The sequence below is a fragment of the Oncorhynchus nerka genome, linkage group LG27, assembly GCF_034236695.1.
Source record: "Oncorhynchus nerka isolate Pitt River linkage group LG27, Oner_Uvic_2.0, whole genome shotgun sequence".
NCBI classification, from domain to species: Eukaryota; Metazoa; Chordata; class Actinopteri; order Salmoniformes; family Salmonidae; genus Oncorhynchus; species Oncorhynchus nerka.
In genome coordinates this window covers 77335672-77362360 of record NC_088422.1, presented here as the reverse complement: position 1 = coordinate 77362360, position 26689 = coordinate 77335672, and the positions used below count along the sequence as shown (strand labels likewise).

Below are 26689 nucleotides of genomic sequence, written 5' to 3'. Positions count from 1 at the left end.
GTAATTATTTCTCTAGGGTTGTTTACCTTTTTAATTTATCTTCTTTCTCTCCTCTCCCATCCTCCCTATTCCTTCTCTCCAAAAGGCATTTTTAATTGGAAACATTCAGCTCTAGCTGAAACCATTTAGTTGGATTCCCTCAACCCAGCCCTCTTTAAATGCAGCCTGTCAGAGCGATAACAAGTCATTTCTAATCAGATTGCAATGCGTGAATGGTGTTTGTGCTGAGAATACTAACAACGACTTCCCCCTGGACACTCCTGCCAACCCCATCTCCATCTGCTGTCTGATACACCCAACAACGTGACGGCATGAAATGGGCTAATCTGTAGAGAGAATCACAGGGCCTTACAACACAGATTACAAACCATCCCTCGATCCCTAGATCTCCAGGCTTGTTTTTGTCCTTCGTTTTGATTAACAGTCGTTTTTCCACCAGATTTACACGCAGGAGGTGACTTTTTTTAATCAATTGACTTATATGATTGATTAATTACTTAGATAACCCGTTGATAAATGCTAAATTGTTATCATGAATCATTATTCATGCTTAATGATTATTCTTAAATAAAATGGGTTTGTGTTTACGTCTTAATGATGTTCTCAAAGGGTCGAGTGTTTCCTTTGTGAGGACAAACAGCCCTCATTAACCATGCTGTAGCTTACCCATGCTTTTACGGTTGATCAAAACACGTTGCTTTGCTCCTGTACACAGCAATTCTGCTAAGGGCCCTTCAACACAGAGCCTGGAGGAAGGGTGCTGTGTGTGCAACAAGCTTTTACACATCTGGAGGAAGGGTGCTGTGTGTGCAACAAGCTTTTACACATCTGGAGGAAGGGTGCTGTGTGTGCAACAGGCTTTTACACATCTGGAGGAAGGGTGCTGTGTGTGCAACAAGCTTTTACACATCTGGAGGAAGGGTGCTGTGTGTGCAACAGGCTTTTACACATCTGGAGGAAGGGTGCTGTGTGTGCAACAAGCTTTTACACATCTGGAGGAAGGGTGCTGTGTGTGCAACAAGCTTTTACACATCTGGAGGGAGGGTGCTGTGTGTGCAACAAGCTTTTACACATGTGGAGCCGGTCCAATGGAAAGAGCTATGATGAATAAAAAGCCTTGAGAATTTGTGAATTGAGGACCTAAGTCAATCTCAATATTGCCTTATTCATCCATGTCTATATTTAAATCCTAATACTCTTCAGATGAAAAGCAGCAGATCAAGTCTTGAAGTCATCCACATCTTTTCTCACTATACCGCAATTGGTACTGTTCTGCGTTAAGCCACCTAGTGGAGCAAAGTGCGAATGGTTCTGCTATAACAAGAACATAACTATCACTCAGTTTGCTTCTCTCTGGTGTTCTCTGTTTCACCGACATGTTTACAATGACAACTAAACAAGACCACCTGTCATTCCAGGCCAACTTGTGTTTCGTGGACATCGACAACCACTTCATTGAGCTGCCAGAGGACCTCCCTCTGTTCCCCAACAAGCTAGAGTTCATCCAGGAGATCTCTGAGGTGCTGTTGGCCTTTGGCGTGTCTCCGGAGGGGAACCCGCTCCACAGCCAGGGCCAGGCCAAACACCGGGGCTTCCGCTCCACCGACATGGTCACGGACAGACGCAACGGCAACCTGGCCAGCTCGCCCCTCAACTCCTACATGCTGAGGGAGAACGAGACCATCGCTAGACTGCAGGCCCTGGTCAAGAGGACAGGGGTCAGCCTGGAGAAGGTGAGAGCAGGGCCACAGTCATCAGTTTGACTGGAACATATTATTCTAGATAGAGAGTCTGCATATACACTGAGTCCTAATGTTTGGTATACTCAGTGTAAATTCATGCAGAATAATACTGCCTGTCTGTCACAGTCTTTTGAAAATGACTAAGGGGTTTGTAGAGCAAAGACACTGTGGTGGGAAAGGCAGTCTATGAGATGCCCATGTTAGCTGCTGCCGGCTAGCTCCGAGTGTGCTGTGCTCAGCCCTGGTGACGGAGGAAGTCTGTTACATTGTCATCAACAGAAAATTGTCGCCCATAAAGAACCTAATTGCCATCTCGTTTGAACATGACACAGAGGGACGTTGGTAATAGATGGTAATGTTTCAGCAGAATCACATTACAGACCAGTGAATGAATTAATTAGCTTTTAACTACAGAGAGGAGGTATCTCCAACTCTCCATATCTGTAGGAGCCCAGAGTAAGCAGCTTATGGACTAGTAGGGGCTAGCATTAGCTTTCTCTGGAAAGATTGCCTGCTCTGATAGTCTGCTTTTAGCTCCTCATTTTGTGGGTACGGCTTCAGGTAGGGTCATTGTGGCCATGTCTCACATTAAGGTAACCACCTGATTTAGGATCAGTGGTGTAGAGCCATGAATTAGAGGAGGGCTCAGTGGGTCACATCCCTGCCATCTGATCTGGGCTTCGTGGCCATTACTCATCTTCATGTCTATGCGTACATGTATAGGCGACTCACTCACTGTGTCCTTTTGTCCTGCTCTTGCATGTTGAGATCTGCAATTGTGTCACACTTTGATTGTAACAGAGGAATGTGTGTGTTTTCAGTTTTTTTTTTGTCAATAAATGAAAACGTCTCAGACTTCTTCCCCCATGCCCCTATCAGTGCTCCAGCAGCTTGTGCTAACATGGTGATAAGAAACCCATACCCTCTATGGCAGGAGTATGCAACTAGATTCAGCTGCGGGACGGTTTTTATCACAGCTGATGGTCGGGGGGCCGGAACATAATTCAAATCATTTGAAAACTGCAAGTTGACCACATCTAAGCCCAAACATTGATTGGATTTGATAATAACAATAATTTCATACCTTGATTACACGATCACATATGTATATATTTTTAATTAGTGGAAATATTGGTGATTTTACAGTTATTTTCTTACCAGCCCACCCGCTGCCGGCCACCTGTTGTCAACCCCTGCTCTATGTCTTTCTTAACTTCTGTCGTCAAACCCCTCTTTTTCTTCTTCTTTTTCACTTTCTCTATTTTTCTGTGCTGTGTTTTCCTGAGCCGCTATGTTTCCTCCCCCTCTCCCTCTTCCAGCTGGATGTGAGGGAGGATGCCAGCAGCAACAAGGACCTGAAGGTGCAGTGTGATGAGGAGGAGCTGAAGATGCACCAGCTCAACATCCAGGTGCGAGAGGTCTTCGCCAACCGCTTCACCCAGATGTTCGCCGACTACGAGGTGTTTGTCATCCAGCCCAGCCAGGACAAGGAGTCCTGGTTCAGCAACAGGGACCAGATGCAGAACTTTGACAAGGTGAGATCAGGGATTCCCTATATAGGCGCCTATATAGGGGCCCTAGGACTATGGTCAAAAGTAGTGCACTAAATAGGGAATAGGGTGCCATTTGGGACGCTGTCCTACTCCAGACTCTGAAATTAATTTGAGTGGAAGTCTTCAATGCTCTTTAAAGCTTTTCATATTAATTGACCCCCAGGAGACCTCACTTCATTTTGTGATGTGATTCTTGTCGATTCCAGGCCTCCTTCCTCTCTGACCAGCCTGAGCCCTACCTGCCCTTCCTGTCCCGTTTCCTGGAGACTCAGATGTTCGCCTCCTTCATCGATAGTAAGATCCTTTGCCATGATGATGAGGACAAGGAACACACGTTGAGGGTGTTTGACTCCCGCGTGGACAAAATCCGCATGCTGAACGTGCGCACGCCCACCCTGCGCACCTCCATGTACCAGACCTGCACCAATATCCACGAGGCGGGTAAGAAAAGAGGAAACCCATTTTCACACCTGTACTATTAGGAGATCATTGTCTCAGATGGTGCAAGATACTTGTATGTTTTCAAGACACACATGGGAATAGTCAGTTAACACCTGGAATAATTCTTGTCAAACAGGATTTAGCTGTTGAATTTTTTTCTTCTAACTATAAATTCTTTCAAATTCCTCTCTGTAATTGTATGATTCATTGCATGCATGCTAGTTATGTACTAACCTAATACATTACACAGTTATCTACACCGTTGTAATAGTCTTAACTATGTATGTAGCTTGCTGTCATTGGTGCTGATGATGTTGAGTGTTGGGTTAGGTTAGGTTAGGGATGCATAATTCCAATAACTTTGCAAAAATTCCCAGTTTTTCCAGAAATCCTGTTTGGAAGATTCCCGGAATCAGAAGGGAATAAGCAGGAAATCATGAATCCTCCAAACAGGATTTCTGGAAAACCTGACAATTTTCATAAGATTAAAGGAATTTTGCAAAATCAGGTGATGGTAACTCACAGCATGGAGGTGTGGCGGTGAGGAGTCAGAGATGAGATGTGGAGTGGTGAATCTATGTGACTCATAGGCACTCACAGAGTGGCTTAACAATGACATAAGACTGGTTGGTGCTAATGGATCTGCTGTGACAGTACCTCATCCTCCTCCCCTCTCTGTGTCACCCCAGAGAAGGCCATAGAGATGCGGGTGGTTAAGATCGACCACACGGCCCTGCATCCCCACCTGCTGGATATGAAGATTGGCCAGGGTCGCTACGAACACGGCTTCTTTCCCCGGCTGCAGTCTGACGTGCTCTCCACTGGACCCGTCAGCAACAAGTGAGTATCACACCTCCGCAAGAGAGACTGATTTACATACTTTGATTGATAATAATAAAAAATATATGTTTGTTTTGTCTCTATCTTTGCTATTTGGCTTTCGTGTCTTTCTAAGTGAAGTTGTTTTGTTTGTACGTTAGATGGGCGAAGAGGAGTGCTCCAGCACAGTGGAGGAGGAAGGACAGACAGAAACAACACGCTGAACACCTTTACCTGGACAACGACCAGAGAGAGGTGAGAGGACATCAAGCAGCCCTAGAAAAACAGGATTAACATTCCCAAACCATATTCACATGGATTTTGTCTATCTGTTTTTGTGTTATCGTTAGTTTCTTGACGATTTCTTCCTCACTCTTCTTCATGGCTTGCGGTATTCACTTCTAAATATCTAACGTCTGGAACGATTGAATTAAAGTCTTGTTTGTCCATTTTTCTCTGTTACTTTCCCTCAATTATTTCCTCTTGACCTAACCTCTCTTTCTGTTTCTGTTTCTATCCCTCTGACACCTACTGTCTCCCTCACATCTACCTACTGTATTTCTCTCACACACTCTCTCTTTGGTCTCTCTCTCTCTCTCTCTCTCTCTCTCTCTCTCTCTCTCACCCTCTCTCACCCTCTCTCATCCTTTCTCTCCGTCTCACACACACGCTCCCAGCATGTGGAGTGTCTGTTCCCGGAGCTGCAGCTCCTGCTGTTTCTAGACTACTACTGGCTCTCGCAGTCCTTCAGGCCCTGTCTAAAGTCTGTGACTGTGGATGTGGTATGTGTTGGCAGTGGGTGGGGCCTGAGCCTCACACCATGTCCACATGGCCCCTCCCCCCATGTGGTCCTCAATCCCTCCTCCTCCCCCCAGCATCACAGCTTTACCTGATACTCCAGATCACTTTCCAGGGTTTCTTCTCAGGTTGAGGGTTTCACTTTAGGGTGCACTTAACTCCACATTAAGAAAGCAATATTTAGATTGATTTGACAGCATCCCAGAAAACCCATGGCGCTGACACGCCTCCCAGGATGGATGTTAAGGTCAGAAAGGTAAAAGACAGAAACACATCGTCCATCATGAAATGACCTCAGTACAGGCAGCTCAGCTCATTATACAACTGACTCAGAGCTCCTCCCTCTCCCTCTGGAATGATCAATCCCTCACTGTAGTAGTTACCAGAAATCTATCCACAGTATGCACTGTATACGTTCTGTGGTTGGTTGCCAAGTGGTGTGACCCTCTGTGTTTATGTGATGATGAACATTGAGCCAGATTGATTACTCTCCCTTGGTGTATAGCCTACTCTTGGGCCACTCCACGTGTGTCCTCTCTGACCCTGTCCTTCCATGACCCTGTCCTATCTGACCCTGTCCTGTCTGACCCTGTCCTCTCTATCTCATTACAGAAATACATCCAGGAGGCCAGGAACCTGGGCACTACCATCCGGCAGCCCAAGCTGTCCAACCTCTCCCCCTCCGTCATCGCTCAGACCAACTGGAAGTTTGTGGAGGGTCTGCTGAAAGAGTGCAGGAATAAGGTACAGTAACTACCAGTCTTCCTACATCTCACTCTTACGCAGACATATTACGATTGCAATAACCATTGCAGTAGACAATCCCATGGATATTGAGATACGACACCTTCAGTGAGTCTCCATTAGTTTCAATGTCACTCAGAAGTATTCTGATGTCAATGACCGTTGCAGTAGACTATTACTTGGATATTGAGATCCAGCCCCTGTAGTGTCAACCATCTGGCCTCCAGAGATGGTAATCTCCCTGTACGGTGATGTGTGTGTCCCTCCAGACCAAGCGCATGCTGGTTGAGAAGATGGGCAGGGAGGCGGTGGAGCTGGGTCATGGGGAGGTCAGCATTACAGGCGTGGAGGAGAACACACTTATCGCCTCCCTCTGTGACCTGCTGGAGAGGATCTGGAGCCACGGGCTGCAGGTCAAACAGGTCAGCACACACACACACACACACACACACAGAGTGTGTTATTTAAAAACAGTATATATACACACTAACACACATGTATGCATTTAGGTGCATTCAATGCGCATTCATTCATTCCCGCATCTCCATCTTCATCTGCCAGGGTAAATCTGCCTTGTGGTCCCACCTGCTACATTATCAGGAGAGCAAAGAGAAGACGGATGCAGCACCAGCCGGTTTGGGTCCCCCAGGTAAGCCACTCGTTGAAATGTGATAAATGGACGGTGATGTAAAGCCATAGCCACATCCCTCTCTCTCCTCCCCACAACAGGTCTCATCCACGACATAGAGAGACGCAAATCTGACGCTGGCGCTGCCTTGGCCCCTCTCAAGGTATCCCTGATCAGGGACATGAGGTGAGTCTCCTCATCCATTCACCAGGTCTACCACAGTACCAGTGTCTTCAGATGCTCTACCTACCGTATATAAACTATTTGTCAAGTATCCTCCTGAATATAAATTTCAAGTCATATGGTCTTGAAATGATGGATGGTTGTAAGGGGAATGTTGCAAGTGATACTATACTATTATGCCTGTGTTGATTGTCCCTTCTGTAGTGGCAGAAGCGGTTCAAATGTATGCCTTCGTACCTCTACGTACTTCTTTGAAAATGACAATTTCGAATCAAGGTGAGATAATGATTGATTGATCATACCTCAAAATGCAATGATTTCAAAGTGTTTTCACTGCCATCTTGTGGCCAACTGACAAAAAACACTTTTAGTCAAGACAGAATATTATCAATGATTCAAGACCATATGTAGTGGAAAAATACTGACATCAGCCTCATAGCCATGCATCTCAAGCTTTGCAGCAGGCATAAACACTTGATTACCAGCTATGATTTTAAAAAAATAGATATATAATATATGTATATTTACACTGTACAGCATATACTGAAAGCTTAGCCTTCCATCTTTGTGTTCTATTTGATCAGACCTGACCTACAGTCCTCATGGTCTTCATGTCTGGTCCCTCATGTCTGGTCCAAATGCTATACCAACATGTAAATCTTGGTGGGGCAAACTCCCCCAAATGTATTTAGATGCATGCCAGCAAAACCACTACACAACACAACACTAAACAATACATGAATTGTGCTATAAAACGGTGACAAACGGTGCCCACAAACTGTTAGGGCCAACATAAAGCTGTCCCAACAGCAAAGCTTTCTTTTCAGCACCATGAAGTGAATCCTTAACACGGCTACACGTGGCTATCAGCGGAGCCTTGTCTGGCAGCGACACAGTTCATTCAGCCACATTTACTGCCTTTAAAAACACCACAGCTGATATGGCTGACTTTCATAAACAAATGTGGTTTTACTGACAATTGAGATGTACAATCTATGGCATAAGGTGACGACGAGCGGATAAGAGGCCATCTGTAATTTCGATTAAGACATTAATGAGTGAGCTAGGGCGGATGTAGTCAATATAGCTATTTGTTCTGCACTTTTGAAATGTACAGCGACATAATTTAGAACATGGGCTGTTCTTACAGTATTCTCCCTGTAAACCAAGTCAGAACCGTAGGATAAATAAAGGGGCCTATAAGCAGACAATGAAAGCTCTTAAAATATTCAATGATTATATTTCTCGTAAACAGACTATAGGCTATATGTGCACCACCAAGTCAGAACAGTAGGCTAAGTTATGAGGGGGAAAGTCAAATACATTTAAACTCAGTTTTCCCCAACTCCTGACATGTAATCATAGTAAAAATTCCCTGTCTAAGGTCAGTTAGGATCACCACTTTATTTTAAGAATGTGAAATGTCTGAATAAGAGTACAGAGAATGATTTGTTTCAGCTTTTATTTCTTTCATCACATTCCCAGTCGGTCAGAAGTTTACATACACTCGATTAGTTTTTGGTAGCATTGCCTTTAAATTATTTAACTTGGGTCAAACGTTTCGGGTAGCGTTCCACAAGCTTCCCACAACAAGTTGGGTGAATTTTGGCCCATTCCTCCTGACAGAACTGCTGTAACTGAGTCAGGTTTGAAGGCCTCCTTGCTCGCACATGCTTTTTCAGTTCTGCCCACAGATTTTCTATAGGATGAGGTCAGGGCTTTGTGATGGCCACTCCAATACCTTGACTTTGTTGTCCTTAAGCCATTTTGCAACAACTTTGGAAGTATGCTTGGGGTCATTGTTCATTTGGAAGACCCATTTACGACCAAACTTTAACTTCCTGACTGATGTCTTGAGATGTTGCTTCAACATATCCACATAATTTTCCTCCTCATGATGCCATCTATTTTGTGAAATGCACCAGTCCCTCCTGCAGCAAAGCACCCCCACAACATAATGCTGCCACCCCCGTGCTTCACGGTTGGGATGGTGTTCTTCGGCTTGCATCCCTCCCCCTTTTTTCTCCAAACATAACAATGGTCATTATGGCCAAACAGTTCTATTTTATGTTCATCAGACCAGAGGACATTTCTCCAAAAAGTATGATCTTTGTCTCCATGTGCAGTTGCAAACCGTAGTCTGGCTTTTTTATGGCGGTTTTGGAGCAGTGGCTTCTTCCTTGCTGAGCAGCCTTTCAGGTTATGTCGATATAGGACTTGTTTTGCTGTGGAGATAGATACTTTTGTACCTGTTTCCTCCAGCATCTAAACAAGGTATTTTGCTATTGTTCTGGGATTGATTTGCACTTTTCTCACCAAAGTATGTTCATCTCTAGGAGACAGAACGCATCTCCTTCCTGAGTGGTATGACGGCTGCGTGGTCCCATGGTGTTTATACTTGGTACTATTGTTTGTACAGATGAATGTGGTACCTTCAGGCATTTAGAAATTGCTCCCAAGGATGAACCAGACTTGTGGAGGTCTACAATTGTTTTTTGGCTGATTGGCTGATTTTTTTTTTACATTTCCCATGATGTCAAGCAAAGAGGCACTGAGTTTGAAGGTAATTGACTCAAATGATGTCAATTAACCTATCAGAAGCTTCTAAATTCATTTTCTGGAATTTTCCAAGCTGTTTAATGGCACAGTCAACTTAGTGTATGTGAATTCCTGACCCACTGGAATTGTGATACAGTGAATTATACGTGAAATACTCTGTCTGTAAACAATTGTTGGACAAATTACTTGTGTCATGCACAAAGTAGATGTCCTTGCCGACTTGACAAAACTATAGTTTGTGAACAAAACATTTGTGGAGTGGTTGAAAAACGAGTTTTAATGACTCCAACCTAAGTGCATGTAAACTTCTGACTTCAACTGTATATATTTGTTATTTTTTTATTTGTTTTATTTAGCTAAACAGGTGGGTCTCTGTTCTGAAACACTACCACACTAGTTCATTTAGCAGAGACTTTTATCCACACTAGTTCATTTAGCAGAGACTTTTATCCACACTAGTTCATTTAGCAGAGACTTTTATCCACACTAGTTCATTTAGCAGAGACTTTTATCCACACTAGTTCATTTAGCAGAGACTTTTATCCACACTAGTTCATTTAGCAGAGACTTTTAACCACACTAGTTCATTTAGCAGAGACTTTTAACCACACTAGTTCATTTTAGTTCATTTAGAGACTTTTATCCACACTAGTTCATTTAGCAGAGACTTTTATCCACACTAGTTCATTTAGCAGAGACTTTTATCCACACTAGTTCATTTAGCAGAGACTTTTATCCACACTAGTTCATTTAGCAGAGACTTTTATCCACACTAGTTCATTTAGCAGAGACTTTTATCCACACTAGTTCATTTAGTAGACACTTTTATCCACACTAGTTCATTTAGCAGAGACTTTTATCCACACTAGTTCATTTAGCAGAGACTTTTATCCACACTAGTTCATTTAGTAGACACTTTTATCCACACTAGTTCATTTAGCAGAGACTTTTATCCACACTAGTTCATTTAGCAGAGACTTTTATCCACACTAGTTCATTTAGCAGATTTACTTTTATCCACACTAGTTCATTTAGCAGAGACTTTTATCCACACTAGTTCATTTAGCAGAGACTTTTATCCACACTAGTTCATTTAGCAGAGACTTTTATCCACACTAGTTCATTTAGCAGAGACTTTTATCCACACTAGTTCATTTAGCAGAGACTTTTATCCACACTAGTTCATTTAGCAGAGACTTTTATCCACACTAGTTCATTTAGCAGAGACTTTTATCCACACTAGTTAATTTAGTAGACACTTTTATCCACAGTAGTTAATTTAAAAGACACTTTTATCCACACTAGTTAATTTAGCAGACACTGTTACCCACAGTAGTGCTCAGCCAGGTTGAGAGGAATCCTGAAGTAGGCGATAGTTTATGGGATGCATTGTGTGTTATGTCTACGGTGCACCACAGCCAGTGGTGTTGAGTCATACAGGACGTCATTCCTGGTGTGGTGTGAAGTAGGTGGTAAAGAGAGCTGGGCTGATCTGTGTGACAGCATGTTACTTCCAGCCTAATTCCCCTGCAGACCCCCTGCAGACCAAGCCAGGGAGAGGGGGGTCTGGCTCAGGGCAATACCAGGCAGCTGTTTATTTCTTATTTAGGCAGGTCAGTTAAGAACAAATTCTTATTTACAATGACGGCCTACCCATGGCTGTGGCGTAGTCTTGTAGAAGTCTACTCTGATCACACGTCTGCACAGACACACGTCATGTTTTCTTTCCAATGATCCAGAATTTTCCATTGTGTGCTTTTTCATTTGTGTGTTGTCACATTGATATACGAGCACATTTTAATCGATAAATATTTATATTTGGGTATCTTTACTTAAAAATGGACAATAAAGGTTGACCAGGTTGCTTCATTCTACATATCAACATTTCATATTCACCTTGCTGTGCTCATTATTGTTTGACATTTTTCTCCTCTTCTACAGGAGGTGGATTCCTGTAGTTAGTCTGCAGATTGCAGATAACCATTTTTTTTCATACAATATCATTCATGCAATAACAATCTGCATTGTGAATGTTGATATTTTGCCATGGGGAACAGAGGGGAGTGGAGGAAATTGGGTTAATTCGTGAGAGTGGGGGTAGGGGGGAGTAGGAGGGATGAGAGAGGGGGGGGTGGATGGGGAGCACTTATAGCACAGATAGTGCAGTGCTTACTTGCAGAGTTGGAGTGGAAGGGAATGTGTCTGGACACGGAGGGCTTGATAGTGGCTGGGAGCGATGACAGGAGGCTGGCTTAAACACTAGGGAGTCTGGGGCTGGCCAGGGCTTCTTCCTGGCTGGGCTGGCTACCCCCTCTCAGCCCTGCATGCTCTGGAATCTAGAACAGTGGTGAAAACAACATGCAGCAGAGGTCTATCACCTTGTTCAGAGGGACTGTCACTGCTTTTGCATCTTATCATATATTAGATTTGTGGTTTGTGTTCACCTTGGTCAAAGGATGAAAAACATGCTACAACATTATAGACCATCTCTGAAAGGATGACTGTTTGTATATGTGTGTATTTGTGTATGTTTTTCTCCTCTGACCTCTGTGCTGTGTACTATATCCTCCGTAGACACATCCAGAACATTGGGGAGATCAAGACAGACGTGGGCAAGGCCAGGGCCTGGGTGAGGCTCTCCATGGAGAAGAAACTGCTGTCCAGGCACCTCAAAAAGCTGCTGTCTGACCATGAACTTACAAAGTGAGCAAAACAACAAGGACCTAGTATACAACTGGCAAATCAAGCTAAACACAAAATGTGTACTTTTTGTAAGAGCCTCTGCTTCAGTAATTGGGATAATACCCCATTCCCTTTAAGTCAGTCTCCTCATAAATCCTCACTAGTTTATATTGGAATGTCCCACTCAGTCTCACACACATGAATCAACCTGATGTCTGAAAACTATGCATGTATAATACATGAGCTCTTTTGACAGATCCAAACGTCATAGTACAATCACCTATTAAACATTTACAATGCTTTTTATAATTGATGAGATGGTGGTGAAGTGGGTCACGTTCAGGCCGATTCATTATGGAGGTATTGCATTGTGACCGTTCCATTACCATTCTCCAGTTGTTTATCAAGGAAAACACATTCATCAGCTACTGATTCAGCCTTTTAGGCTTCAGACTGTTATTGTTCAATCTATGATCATTACATCATATGAAATGCTAAACTTATTTTTTTTGTGATTTTTTTTGTTGCTTTTGTTTCTTTTGCAGGAAACTATACAAGCGTTATGCTTTTCTGCGCTGTGACGATGAGAAAGAGCAGTTCCTGTACCACCTCCTCTCCTTCAATGCTGTGGACTACTTCTGTTTCACCAATGTCTTCACAACCATCAGTGAGTGCCAGCAAATAGCATACAACCTGGCCACGACACTGAACACTATGTAACCAGAAGCTGGGTAGACTTAATTAGATTAGAGTAATAGATGAATTAGACTTATTTCCTGGCTAAACCTTTTTCCTTGATTTGAGATGCTTACTGAGAAATATATTGAAGACAGAGGTAGCTCTTCTTGTGACCATACTGTACTTGACTGAGTGATTTCAGGCTTCCCTCTCTTCTCTGTCCCACAGTGATCCCATACCATGTGCTGGTGATTCCCAGTAAGAAACTAGGAGGCTCCATGTTCACAGCCAACCCCTGGGTGTGTGTGTCTGGGGAGCTGGCTGAGACAGGGGTGCTCCAGGTCCCCAAGCACACTCAGGAGATCACCTTTGAGGTTGGTGCTCCCCTCAAGATGGAATATTCTTGGTATTTTGATAATAATATCAATATATATTCACCTCAACATGACCTTTGCTCTTTGCCTTCTCTCTCTGTCACAGTGCCAGAACCTGGGCAAGCTGACCACAGTGCAGATAGGCCATGATAACTCCGGTCTTTATGCCAAGTGGCTTGTGGAATATGTTATGGTCCGGAATGAGATCACAGGTCATGCTTACAAGTAAGTGAAATATTTGGTAGCAGCTGCCTTATGCTGGAGATTTCAGTGGCATCTACTCACAAGAAAGACCCTGTTGAAGCTTTGGGTAACTGTTATATTGCTATATTATATTGTGTGTGTGTGTGTGTGTGTGTGTGTGTGTGTGTGTGTGTGTGTGTGTGTGTGTGTGTGTGTGTGTGTGTGTGTAGGTTCCCGTGTGGCCGGTGGCTGGGGAAGGGGGTGGACGATGGCAGTCTGGAGAGGGTCCTGGTGGGAGAGCTAGTGACACCAAACTCAGAGAATGAGGACAGAATGTGTCGCACGCCCCCCATGCAGCAGTCCCCTGGAATGATGAGAAGGTTTGTCACCATCTCACCAAACAGCAAACCAAGTGAGTGACCATTCAAATACACTGCAAAAATCGTCATCAATATTAACCAATAATCTTCACCAAGGGACTACACACACAGCCCCAAATGTTGCTCTCCCGTACGTCTGCAGTTTTTTCACCGTGGTGTGTTTTAGGGACCACCCTCTCTGGCTGACGTCGGACTGAAAACAATTCAGCGTGAATCTACATGTAGAATCGGTTTGCAAATTACGCCCGGCAATCTGTTAAGAGGTGCTAAGTACTCTCGGCCGGCAAACGCTACCGGTGTGTCACTTTTGAGGGTCTTGTGTCTGCTGGCATTGACTAATTCTGTCCGACTCTTTCCCATCATCCAGAGTTGAACACTAGTCAGATCCAAGAAGGAGTGGGAGAGGCCATCAATGGGATAGTGAAGCACTTCCACAAGCCAGAGAAGGAGGTGAGAGACACAACCCCCCACCACATTGTCTATTATTCATCACAGTGAAGGAGACAGTGGGTCCTCTGTCTGTACACTGCATGCAACACTGATCATAGTCTCACTCACATGTGTTCCGAATGAACAGTTTCATATGGCCACAACTGATATGTTGGACCAGGGTACTTTGAAAGTAGACAACATCAGTCACACTTTTTCTTTCCCTGTCTGTTTTTCTATAGAGGGGCAGTCTGACCCTTCTGCTGTGTGGGGAGTATGGTCTAGTCTGGGCTTTAGAGCAGGTGTTCCAGCATGGCTTCAAATCCCCACGCCTCTTTAAGAATGTCTTCATCTGGGATTTCTTAGGTAAAGCCTCCAATACACAACCATTATACCTGAATATACAGTATACAGTGTCTTCCGTGCCATGCTATTGGATGAGGCTGCACTTATCAATGTCTTCTGTCTGTGATTTCTCCTTATAGAAAAGTCACAAGTGTACTTTGAGAGTGCTGAGCAGAGGGAGGTGACTCCAGATGAGAACTGGCAAACCAGAGTACGCCACTTCTGCCACTTCATGCGGGCCATCAACAGCACATCTAGGAACATAGGCAAGGATGGGAAGTTCCAGATGCTGGTGTGTCTGGGTGCCAGGTAATATCTCCTCTGTGGCCTCACAAACACACACAGAACAACAGCTATCATCAGGAATATTTGAATGGGAATTCATTGTACAGCACTAAATGTCCTGGTCAAAAGGGCTAATTAGATTGCTTGAGATGTTTTACAAGACATCTTCAATTCAACTGAAAGAGAGGTGTTTTCATTATCTCTCTAATATCAGCAAGGGTTGCAAAGTGTCGGAAACTTTCCGGTAAACTTCCGTAATATTTCAGGACATTTTCCATGGGAAGTTAAGCCCGGGAATTGGGGAATTTAGCTTAAATTCATCAAAAAAGTTAGCTTATAACAGTGAACTTGTTCTAGGTTAGCAATTCTAGGTCTTGGGGCATATTTTGGTTAAACTATCCTAAATGCAATGGAATTGCAAACCTCTGCATGCACAGTGCATTCTGCCATCACATGTGCAGTGCACTCTTCCATCACATGTACAAATGATTCTCAAGATCTTGCACACTAATGAGATGCTATTGAGCCCACACTACTGCACTTCCTTGTCTGAGCCAAGGACTACATGTTTTCTAGTAAGTTTTGATTACAATACTGGGTGGGATGAATATATTTAATATGACATCCATGATTTGTTGTTAACTAGTAAATAGTAGCCTTCAGCAAAGTGTTTTTAAATAATTTCTAACTTGTTAACAATTTCTGCTAGTTCGTTTTTGCTACCATGTGGGTTTTAGCTTGCTTGAGCCTGCTAACTGAGGAGTGTTAATTCACCTGTTTCCATACATGTTTCATTTTAAAACATGTATCTTACAAAAGAGTTGTTTAATCTAACTGCTTAACTATTTATCTGTACATGGAATTGTATTCTGTTTTTTTTACTAATTATTTTCAAATCTTTACAGGAAAATGCCACTGATGTGTGGAGACATTTCACTGCAACTAATGTAGAAGGAAAAGCTGTGTACGTGTGCAAATACTGTGCCAAATCAAATGTGAAGAATGCAACAAAGATGCAGAATCATCTGGCCAAGTACATAAAGTTCCCTCAGCGCTCACAACAAGCAACCTCTGACAAAAGTCCCTCTACTTCTATTCGAGGTGAAAATGAAGAATCAGGCACCTTATCGATAGCAACAGCTCATGGTCCTCCTGGAATCAGAAGTTTTTTTACTCAATGGTGGAACATAGTCAGAGAAATGCCAAGGAAATGGTTAGGTATGTGAAGGGTCATCAAGTTATAGCAGCAATCTACCTCACCAATCAAAGTGAGAAGAGTAAGAGCACCACATTGAAGCTGCCCAGCAACACTCATTGGGGTGGTGTTGTCATCATGCTTGACAGTCTCCTGTCAAGGGGAAGGAGTCTCTCCAAAAAATGGCCTTATCACAGTTTGCCCATATGGACAGCCCCATCAAGAGGATCCTACTGGATGATGTATTCTGGAAGAGAGTGGTAAGCAGCCTGAAACTCCTGAAACCTATAGCTGTAGCCATTGCACGGATTGAGGGAGACAATGCCATCCTGTCTGATGTTCAGACTCTGTTTGCAGATGTAAGAGAAGAAATCCGTACTGCCCTGCCCATTTCACTGTTGCTCCAAGCAGAGGTAACTGCATTTCTGAAATACATCAAAAAGCGTGAAGACTTCTGCCTGAAGCCCATACACGCCGCAGCGTACATGTTGGACCCCAAGTATCCTGGCAAGAACATCCTGTCAGGTGCAGAGATCAACAAGGCTTATGGTGTCATCACTACCGTGTCTCGCCACCTTGGCCTGGATGAGGGCAAGGTTCTTGGCAGTCTGGCGAAGTACACTTCCAAGCAAGGGCTTTGGGATGAAGATACGATATGGCAGTCTTGCCAACATATCTCATCAGCCACCTGGTGATAGGGACTTTGTGGATCTGAGGCTCTTTCCCCTGTTGCCTCCATCATCCTCCAAATCCCACCAACATCAGCCACCTCAGAGCGCAACTGGTCCTTGTTTGGGAACACACACACACCAAAGCCTGCAACAGACTGACCAATACAAGGGCTGAGAAATTGGTTGGTCATCCGGGCAAATTTTAGGCCTTTTGAGCCTGGCAACGAGCCATCCTCAACAAGGTAAAAAAAAGTGACCGTGAAGATGAGGCCTCGGAGTCTGATGTTCAAGAAGTGAACATTGAGGAGGTCCTGGGAGAAGACATGGAAGCCTTAGAGGAAGACAACCAAAGCTTTAGTTTCTAGACTATAATTTTACAGATGTATGTTGAAAACGTTTTTGGGAGATGAGATGGATCATTGGGGATCATTCAATATTCCTTTTCTTTTGTTGTTCAGTGAAATCATCCCATATGAAGAGTCAACTCATTTAATTGAAGTTAAATTCGTAACTAAATCGTTTTTAAAATTTCTATTGGAAGGATTGAATAATTTGCAATAATGGCTACTTATGATAAGGTAAAAGGTTTATGTTTCTGGCTCCATATGATATGGTAAATATATCCAATGCAAAAAACATCTACATTTAAATGGTATTAATATTAATTTGCATATATTTCAGTTAATTCTCAAATATTCCTGTTAATTCCCACAGAAAGTTTCCACCTCTGAATATTCCCCAAAATGTGCAACCCTAATAGCAGCACAGCATTTATCACTGTGATAACAGAGTGGGTGGCTTTGTCCTCTTTTGTAGTGTAGCGCTAGGGTGATCCCTCCCCGCCTCCTGCTTCAGATATTCTCCCTCACACTGTGTGTCTTCCTGTCTTGTTGGGCATTGTATGAGTATGTGTGTTTGTGGAGGTTGAATACATAGATATAAAATTATATTTTTATGGTTGTATAGTTAAGCAATAAGGCACGAGGGGGTGTGGTATATGGCCAATATATCACAGCTAAGGGCTGTTTTGTGTTGTGCCTGGATATTTTATTTATTTAACCAGGCAAGTCAGTTAAGAACAAATTGTTATTTACAATGACAGCCTACCCTGGACAACGCTGGGCCAATTGTGCACCACCCTATGGGACTCCCAATCACGTCCGGATGTGATACAGCCTGGATTCAAACCAGGGAATGTAGTGATGCCTCTTGCACTGAGATGCAGTGCCTTCGACCGCTGAGCCACTCGAGATACAGTCCTTAGCCGTGGTATATTAGCCATATACCACAAACTCCCGAGGTGCCTTATTGCTATTATAAACTGATTGTCAACGTAGTTAGAGAAGTAAAAATAAATGTTTTGTCATACCCGTGGTATACGGTCTGATATACCATGGCTGTCAGCCAATTAGCATTCAGGGCTCGAACCACCCAGTTTATAATCCCACTTTAAGCTTCCACACACTAGTTCAAAACATACAGTATATATCCTACCTGTTATGACACCTCAGACTTCCTCTTTCTCTCTCTTAACCCTTTGTGGCAGAACAGGGCTTGGTACTGTAGCTCAAATGCACCTGCCACTTCAATGAAATACCTTCTCTTTGTTCTTTGTCAGAAATCTTTTTAAGTGGCACTTAGCAAGACCAGACATGCCTAAATGCAACGGAAATAATACCTCAGTCATAACCAAGCTTGAGCCCTTCCTATCCTGTCTTTTAGCAGGGATGAGGATTTACTAAAAAAGTTCCCTGAAGTCAGTCTGGTAAACTTCCTGTTTCTCTCTGCTCTTCCTAGGGACCATTTGTTACACCACTGGATCGCTCTCCTCACAGACTGTCCAATCACAGTCCAAATGTACGAGGACACAGCACTGATAAAGGACCGCTCATTGGTAAATTCTCTGATCAGAGTGCTACAGACTTTGCAGGAGTTCAACATTACCCTAGAAGCTTCACTTGTCAAAGGGATTGGTATCTAGGCCCTCTTTCATTCACACCAATTGGACCTGACTAAGGAAAACTGTTAGGGACCACTAAAGAACAATTAAACCTTTTCATGCAGAAAGAGACTTGAACAATTAAGGGACGATTTCTGGCTTATATTAAAGCTACTGTTACATTTGCCATATATTAAGTGTAATGAGCCTTTCAAAATGTGTTGTATTTTTATCCTTAATAATGTTGCTGTTAGACGTTAAGAATATGTTTTCTATTACGATCCATGATTTTCACATTGTTGAAGAAGATAACCCACCTGTTGTATACTACTTTATTGAAAGTTAAATATTTTCATTGTTATTGTGAACTGCTGACAATGGCTATATTCTAAAAAGGAAAACAAGGAACAAAAACTGTTAATATATTTTCAGAGAAGAACAGTATTATTTTGATATGTCTGTCAAGTTGCTTGCTCTGTTCTAATTCTAACTGTCATCATGCAGAGCTTGAAGCAAATGATGCAGAAGTATGCTTTATAAGTATGAATATGACATGGTATAGATGTTTTGTAGGGTGGAAAACTGATTCACCTACATCAATATGACAGTGTGTAAGTTTGGATCAATCCCCCTGGAAGTACCGTAGGATGCAACTATTTTATATGGAATAACTTGGCCTAAGAAGAGGCTCCTGAATAAGATAATGTAGTGTATGCTAGTGATGCACAATATGTATTCAGTTGGAGAAGTGTCACTATAAGGCCATGTCAGTGCTTCACACTTGACACACAACTCTTCAACAGCACAGTACTCATCATAACCATGGCTTGGTAGAAAGGGAGTCATTTATAAAATGACAGCCTTTGTGTAAATACCTCTAACCAGTGCATCCTTCTTTCCAACAACTTCTCATTATTCCTCACCTGTTCTGCCCATTCCTGGCAGGTTTACAACATCATGTTTTTTCAGTATTGAAAATTGTATGAGCTGATTGCCACTTAAATTAATAATGAGTGGTACATATGGTTGCTTCAAAAGGCCAGATTCAAAAGAGAGCAAACAATTCTCCTCTGAACTGTTGGTATTTCTGCTATGCAATATTATCCACATCACACACAAAAAATCAACCCAAGATCTAGATGAGAATCATTGGACCTCCTCCAATTGTCTTACTGTGCAGCATATGATGATGAATAACAACAGCAGTTTGATAGAAGTAGGTGTGAAGGATGTCTTTCCTGTGCCAACTTCTGAATTGTGTTGGTTGTACTATTCCATTTATAATCGACATGAGCATCTTGGGAGATATATTTTTGTTTTTCAATACTGTTGTACATAAATTGGCATAGCCGTATAATGTTGTGTTTACTAAGTGAGGAAATGTGTACAGTGTAAAAAAATAAAAATAAAGAATAAAATTACAGAAATGCATTAATATGGATGTTTTTTTGTATTTTTATTGAAGGAGTATAACTGACTGGAATGGGTACACTATAAATTGCTATATGGTTATCGATGGTATTGTAAATGCCCTCATATATTCCCCATATGAACTGTAGAGCAAAAATAAGATAACTTTACTCAGCAGAGAAATCAAAAACTGATAACAACACTTGTAACAACAAATGCTGGTTTTAAAATGTAAACAAACTCATTCGCGCCATTTCAAATACTTTTTTTTAATTGTCCATTCATACGTTGATGATACGATGCTTGCTGGGACATGGAGTCTAATGAGGTGTTGATTTAAATAGGATAAAACGGAAAGCATTTCCACACTCACTACTACTCCCAGAATCCAATATTGTTAAATACCATGCATAGTGTGCGCCAATTGGTTGAATTTGTTTTCAAACGGACACGTTACACTCCTAATATGGTGTTTCTACGATGGAACGCTTATGTTCATGTTTTTTTATGCTAATGTCATTCTAATACCCAGCTGTATGCAGCAGTAGTAGTAAGGCATGCGCAGTGTGTAAAAAGGCAACGGCGAAGATTCAAAGTTTTTGTTCGGTAAGTCCACTGTTATTTGCCATTTACGCAATTTGCATTTAGAAATGAACGCAAATGCTGATGTTTTACAGATCTTACATTTAATTTTAGTCTGTCGCGTGCGAACTATATCTGCAACGGGGTCATTGTAACAATGGGAGAGCATGGATATGGAGCGTGGTAGCTAGCTAATGTTAGCAGGCTAGCTAACAACAATAGTCACATTGCTATTTGGCGCTCTCAGCGGGCGAACGTTTGAATTTAAAGGGAAGGAAACTATATAAAGTATTGTGCGTGTTAAATCTTACAACAATTTCATTTGAAACAAGCCAGTGTCGCTCATTTCACTTTGTCGCATTTGTTTTTTATGACTTCGTCCGCTTTTTGTTTCTTCAGTGAAAGGAGTTCTCCTTCCCCGCTTTTTGTTTCGGATTCCCCAAGTAACGGAAAATCACTTTCCCGACGGGAACATATCAGTTTTAAACACGGTTAATCAAGGGCAATATGAAAAGCATAGTTACTGTATTTACCAGCGACACACTGTTCTAATTTGTCGAGTATTTGTAGTAGCCAAGTTAGCTAGCGATGGCGTCATTACTAGTGGGGGTTGCCAGATGCTGCCGTTCTATTTTGTTGGATTGCTTGCAAGTAACAATGATAGTTTTGGCAATATACCGTTGGTGTATTGTAATCTACTAAATGGAATAGCTAGTTTGCAATGGTTGGCTAGATTTAGTTGTGTGAGTCTGTGCTTAAAAACCATTCAAACAATTTCATCCTTTGGTTCCTGTCCCGCTGGCTTTGTTTAAAAATAGTCTCCTCCAGTCAGGAAACAAAAAAGCGAGATGGGAGTCGCAGCCTATAACGTTAATTGTGTATGCATAATAACGGGGACGTCTAGCAGATCTATCACCGGTGGCTAACTGAATGTCATTAATTTGTATAGTAGCATGCAAGATTGATAAAAGGTGTATCTAAATGCGTAAGAAAGTTTATTTATTTATTTGTCCGCATTGCTTTTTTGTGTAGTTAAAATAGGTCAACCGTCAATAAATATGAGGAAGCTTGTCTCAGCGTGAAGTTATATCATGGATCGCTGAAATAGTAGAATAAGACTTCTAAATGGAAATAACACAATGTTTTGACCAATGTGGTGACCCGCCCCTTTCCCCCAGGGGAAAGCATTACAGCAGCAACGTTACAGTGCTATTACTATTCTGCATGGCATCCTTTGGTAATCTATTTGTTCTTTCTTGGTAGGTTTCTTTCTCCCATTGATCATCATGTTTGGTTTTCACAAGTCGAAAATATATCGCAGCCATGAAGGATGTTGCATTTGCAAAACCAAGTCCTCCAGTTCACGCTTTACTGACAGCAGCAGATACGAAGAAACCTTCAGGCTATGTTTTGGGTAAGTTTTAAGTGTTAATGGCATGATAACATTGCATTCATCAAATACTTCCTTTTCGGGGAGTATTAAACACTACACACTTTTATTTCTGTATTGTAATTCATGTTAATGCTGAGTTTGCACCAGTTTTTGTCCCAGTGATTGTATGCCATAAAAGGTCAAACAAGTGATGGTCAACAGATTGAATTGGGAAGATATTATTAACTAGTCTAGGATTGATTCTAGGATGGCTTACCTTGTTTTTTTTGCTGTCTGAAGAACAGCGATGCTAACTTTGCGGTGCTTCATATATAAGTTAATGTTATGTAACGATGTTTACTGATTTGCTTGAGGTGTATTGTTTATTGTGCTTTTGTTTTCATTTCCTTGATTATTTATCAAGGTTGTCAGAGGATCGTGTGGGAGACATCTGCAATGCTTGTGTGCTCTTAGTAAAAAGATGGAAAAAACTGCCAAAGGGCTCTAAGAAGAACTGGAACCATGTATGCACCATCTTTTTATTTTAGTTCAATGAGTATTCACTGTGAATTTTCGTGTAATTGATGCTGTGTCGAAGTTGAGCGATTGACATGTATTATATGACATTAGGTTGTGGATGCAAGAGCTGGGCCTGGCTTCAAGCTAACCAAACCCAAGAAGATGAAGAACAACGATGGGAAGAAGAAAAACAAACTGAAGAGGCTTCACAAATTCAAAAGACAAAGTAGGTCTCTTGTTAAATCAACAAAATTATAGAATATATACTCCAACATTTTTAAACTACTGAGTTTTACTGCATAAGTCTTTGTTAGTCATTAGGTCCTACTTGGAGGATCCCGGTAGACATGCAGATGTTGCCTCTAAGTCATGTATCATGAGAGAATGCCACCAAAATGGTTCTGTTTGTCCTTTCAGACTCTGATGCCCACAGCACGACCTCAAGCATGTCTCCATCCCAGTCCCCCAGCTACGAGTCAGATGACGGCTCAGACATTGAGTCCAAACAGAGGCGCCCCACTCCTTCTGTTTTTTCCTTCCTGGACCGTTCTTACTGGAAAAGGTATGTCAATGAAGTATATGAAATTGAAGTCTGTCTGAAAAATCTAAGTTTATAATTTAGTACTGTAGTTTTATCTGGGACAATTCTGCAGAAATTTAGTTTTTAGGACAAACTATTGAATGGATACTTCATCTTCTTCCCTGTAGACAAAAGGTGTGCTGTGGGATTGTCTACAAAGGGCGCTTTGGAGAGGTGATGATTGACCCACGTCTCTTCAAGCCCTGCTGCAGCTCCAAGAAGCAGGAGACGTTGGTTCCCATGCAGGACACACACCTTCCCCTTCCCGCCATTCACCCCCCGCCTCTCCTGCTACCAAAGGCCCTGAAAGAGGACTGGTGATGGCTCTTGAGCATCCCCTTGGGGTGTCAATGGCACCCGACAAGTTGTCTCCAGTGGCAGACTACCCCCAAAACCATTCCCTATTAGTTCACTGTGGACGGCTAAATGATTTTCCTATTTTTGCTTTGATATGTGTTTTTGTTTTTTATACATTCATTTTCTTATCTTTTTTTAAGAAAACTAAAAAGAACCCCAAAAAATGTTTTTATAAAGGCATTAGTTGTACTATTTATAGGATGGGGAGGCAGAATTATATTTGGCCTTGAAGGGCACACTATCCAGGTCTGATTAATTTGGTTTACAACATTTAAAGCTTATTTTCTGTGTTATACGGTTACCAGCGTTTGTGTATATATTATGTTCCTTTTGCCAGCATCGTCTTTTTAAAGAAACATTTTACAGCTGTCTAATTGGTGATGAAGTGTTCATGTGCTGATATGCAAGACTCCGCCAGCTAGATTTTTAAAAACAAAAAACAACAGCTTATTTGCATTGATGGAATGGACATTTTCAAGTGTTTTCTTATACTTATGTTCCCCTGACACTCAAGCAGATTCATTTGATTTATAGCATCTTAATATATAAAGGGTTATGGGCTATGAGAGTATTTGGTGGGGGGGGTCTTCAGTGAGTTTATACATTATGAATGGCCTTTTAAATGTATACATGCATGGTTTGGCAAGAGCTGAGTAGGTATTGTACATTGTCAGATTTGTAAACACTCCGTACCATGAGCTTATCCATTGCTTTTCCAGCAATTTCATGCAAGCGAATCAAGATAGATTGAGTTCGACCAAGCATGCAGAACTCATCTTTGTCTTGGAATGAAAACCAGCAAATATTTATTTGTAGTTTGTAGTCTTCCATGAGCTGAAAATGCACATTTTATACCCATATTTTGAAGTGTTTTTGTATATACACTTGTGAGTGTTGGCTATGAGAACTATTTTAAATTACAGGATTGACAACTCATATTTTTAAATCACTAAATGTGTACAGATGTGAAAATATTTAGATTGAGGCATTTTTTTATGGCATCACTTGTAACTTATTCATTGGCCAGTAAGTGGCTAGCCTAATCCCCAAGTTTGTCACAACATTTCAGGGGGTTGTGTTTTGGTAAGGCACAATGCATTAAAGCTTTAGCAACCAAATATGAAAATTAGCGGTGTGGTGTTGGACAACTTCCGGCAGTAACACAGTTTGTGCCTGCTGAATACCACCCATATCTTTGTCCTGTGAGTTGAAGGCTAAAGCAATACTTACACTATTAATGTTCTGTTTGTTGGCATCTTGATATTCTGTTATTGAACGTGTATTTTATCATTTTTGTTTTGTTCATCGACAGAAAGCAAATCAAAGCTGAGACTATGCAGACATTTTGAATGTGAGAAATTACCTAAATGTTAAAGGAGCAATGTTTGTAAGTCCATCTCTGCCTCGTAGCAAATTGATTTTTCAGCTTTTCATTTTTTTAAGGTGTTATTTCATAATTATAATGCGGCTTTGCCTCAAGGGACAACATACGTTTATGGTTAGTGGTCGAGTCAAACCAATAAGATGTGTACCTCTGTTAAATAATGAACAGTTTTGCAGTAAGTGGCATGAATTATTATCAGTTTGTTGTCAGACAGGTAGCCTGAGTGCCAGTCTGTTCTGTCATGCCAACTTCTTGTTACTCTTTGTCATGCCAAACATTGTATGGCTTGACAATGATATCAATGGCGTTTGCAAGAGCACAAACAGATCTGGCACCTGGCTAGTAGACAGAGTATCCTGTTGTGCAAAGTTATTTATTTGCTGTAACTGAACTTCATCACAGTAGAATGGTTTGTGTCAATATACTGTATAACCTTGGTTATCAAAACAGTTACTTTTGTGTGGCAGGTTAGTTGAGTGTTAAACATCTTTCTGTGATTCTTAAATAATGTCATTAAAAGGAGAGCTGCTGCTTACTTTTATCAAGATGGAAATTCTAAACGGTTTTTGTATATAGGGAAATGCCTATTTTATTGCCGTTTGCGTGGTACATTTGATCATATGAGGTGTGCCTTATAAGAATGAACGTTCCTTTTACATTATGAAATTCAACCTGTAATGTAATTTAATATGTATTTATTTCAAATCCATTTGGAAAACTGATTCTGTTAATTGAACCGTTAGGACCTTCAAGTCATTTTCATTTTGTGCACTTTCGATTTTATGTTTTTGTCTATATTGTTATTGTGTATCTCAACTACGTTAGTTCTGTCTTGTAATAAAACATAAATCCTTTTTGGGTCTGCGTGATCTCATTTCAACCGCTAGATGGTACTAAAATCGTAACACTCGTTTAGTCATCGTAGAGATTGGAGAGAAGGTTGGTTTAATTTAAAGCAATGAATAATGCTTTTTATGAGTTGCACTTGACCGACTTTTTTTCACTCGTTCAGTATAATAGCTCACAAGTATACTATTTTAATTTCGTCGCCAGTACTCTTAGGAAGTGGCATATCAGAAATGCCAACCCACCTTGTGAAAGTACGGCTAGCGCCTCACGGGAGCAGTGCGCAGAATCAATGATCACAGGTAGGCCTACGAGGCACATAATGTCTGTTGCCCAAACCTCTCATTTTCATTCGGGTAATTGAAAATTGAGCGGGTAAGGCGCTCAATATTCGATTTTGCCTCTGATGTTGAACACAAAGGCGCCTAAAGTAGCTCGCATGAAGGCTTCTTCAATATAAAGCCGCATTCACGTCAGGCGAAAGGTACCAGAATCAAATAATAGGAAGCTCCAGGCAAATAATTGACTTTCATTTTAACTCACGCGAGGTCCCGAGATTATGACATGACGCAGCATAAATCCACGTTCCAATGTCGATTGCCTATTCAATGTCTCATTCATCTCTTGCTTAAACCATGTTCGGAAATGTAAGATTTGCCAACTCGTTGTATAAGGATGAACCCGAGTTTCGCACTTGGGAAGTATCAGTATGAACCAATAGTAAGTTCTAAGCAAATAATTTACGTTCATTTTAACTCGGAGGTTCCTAGTTCCAACAACCACGTGAACGCGTCATACTCGTTGTAGATAGATGATACCCTAGTTTCCCACATGAGAAGTATCTCATTATCAACCTATAGTAAGCTCTACGCAAATAACTTACATTGATTTTAACTCGGAGGTCCCGGAGTTTCCGAAATTATTTGAACGCTGTAAAAGGTCTAGATCTTATGTGAAATTATATTCACTTGGATAAAGAGGAGCGCGATTCAACGCAGCTTTGCGTGCGCT

At 41.7% G+C, this 26689-nt stretch overlaps 2 protein-coding genes across 7 annotated transcripts in view; both read left to right on the top strand.

The window, feature by feature from the left end:
• The window catches only part of LOC115112454 (DENN domain-containing protein 5A-like), a 57185-nt gene extending 37122 nt beyond the window's left edge, over positions 1 to 20063 (top strand). For 2 of the 5 annotated variants that reach the window (XM_029639531.2, XM_029639530.2), the window contains 19 exons: positions 1419 to 1733; positions 3062 to 3277; positions 3502 to 3736; positions 4426 to 4576; positions 4717 to 4810; positions 5966 to 6097; positions 6367 to 6519; positions 6659 to 6746; positions 6827 to 6911; positions 7113 to 7184; positions 12042 to 12170; positions 12695 to 12816; positions 13056 to 13201; positions 13308 to 13426; positions 13615 to 13796; positions 14132 to 14214; positions 14436 to 14559; positions 14679 to 14847; positions 18487 to 20063. In XM_029639531.2, coding sequence (XP_029495391.2) covers positions 1419 to 1733; positions 3062 to 3277; positions 3502 to 3736; positions 4426 to 4576; positions 4717 to 4810; positions 5966 to 6097; positions 6367 to 6519; positions 6659 to 6746; positions 6827 to 6911; positions 7113 to 7184; positions 12042 to 12170; positions 12695 to 12816; positions 13056 to 13201; positions 13308 to 13426; positions 13615 to 13796; positions 14132 to 14214; positions 14436 to 14559; positions 14679 to 14847; positions 18487 to 18670 — 2799 coding nt within the window. In that variant the 3' untranslated portion in view covers positions 18671 to 20063. Of the gene's footprint in view, positions 1 to 1418; positions 1734 to 3061; positions 3278 to 3501; positions 3737 to 4425; positions 4577 to 4716; positions 4811 to 5965; positions 6098 to 6366; positions 6520 to 6658; positions 6747 to 6826; positions 6912 to 7112; positions 7185 to 12041; positions 12171 to 12694; positions 12817 to 13055; positions 13202 to 13307; positions 13427 to 13614; positions 13797 to 14131; positions 14215 to 14435; positions 14560 to 14678; positions 14848 to 15728; positions 15788 to 18486 lie in introns of all 5 variants that reach the window. The other 3 variants (XM_029639535.2, XM_029639532.2, XM_065012024.1) reach the window with 2 other exon arrangements.
• A 476-nt stretch (positions 20064 to 20539) lies between these two features.
• LOC115112452 (SIN3-HDAC complex-associated factor-like) lies at positions 20540 to 25686 on the top strand. Of its 2 annotated transcripts, none has more exons than XM_029639528.2 (6): positions 20540 to 20644; positions 21884 to 22034; positions 22417 to 22516; positions 22623 to 22737; positions 22929 to 23073; positions 23220 to 25686. In XM_029639528.2, exons 2-6 carry the CDS (start codon positions 21907 to 21909, stop codon positions 23410 to 23412), a joined length of 681 nt encoding a protein of 226 aa, XP_029495388.1. In that variant the 5' UTR covers positions 20540 to 20644; positions 21884 to 21906; the 3' UTR covers positions 23413 to 25686. The 2 variants fall into 2 exon arrangements, with proteins under 2 accessions (XP_029495388.1, XP_029495389.1); XM_029639529.2 differs by lacking the exon at positions 20540 to 20644 and adding an exon at positions 20671 to 20913.
• The last annotated feature ends 1003 nt before the right edge of the window (positions 25687 to 26689 follow it).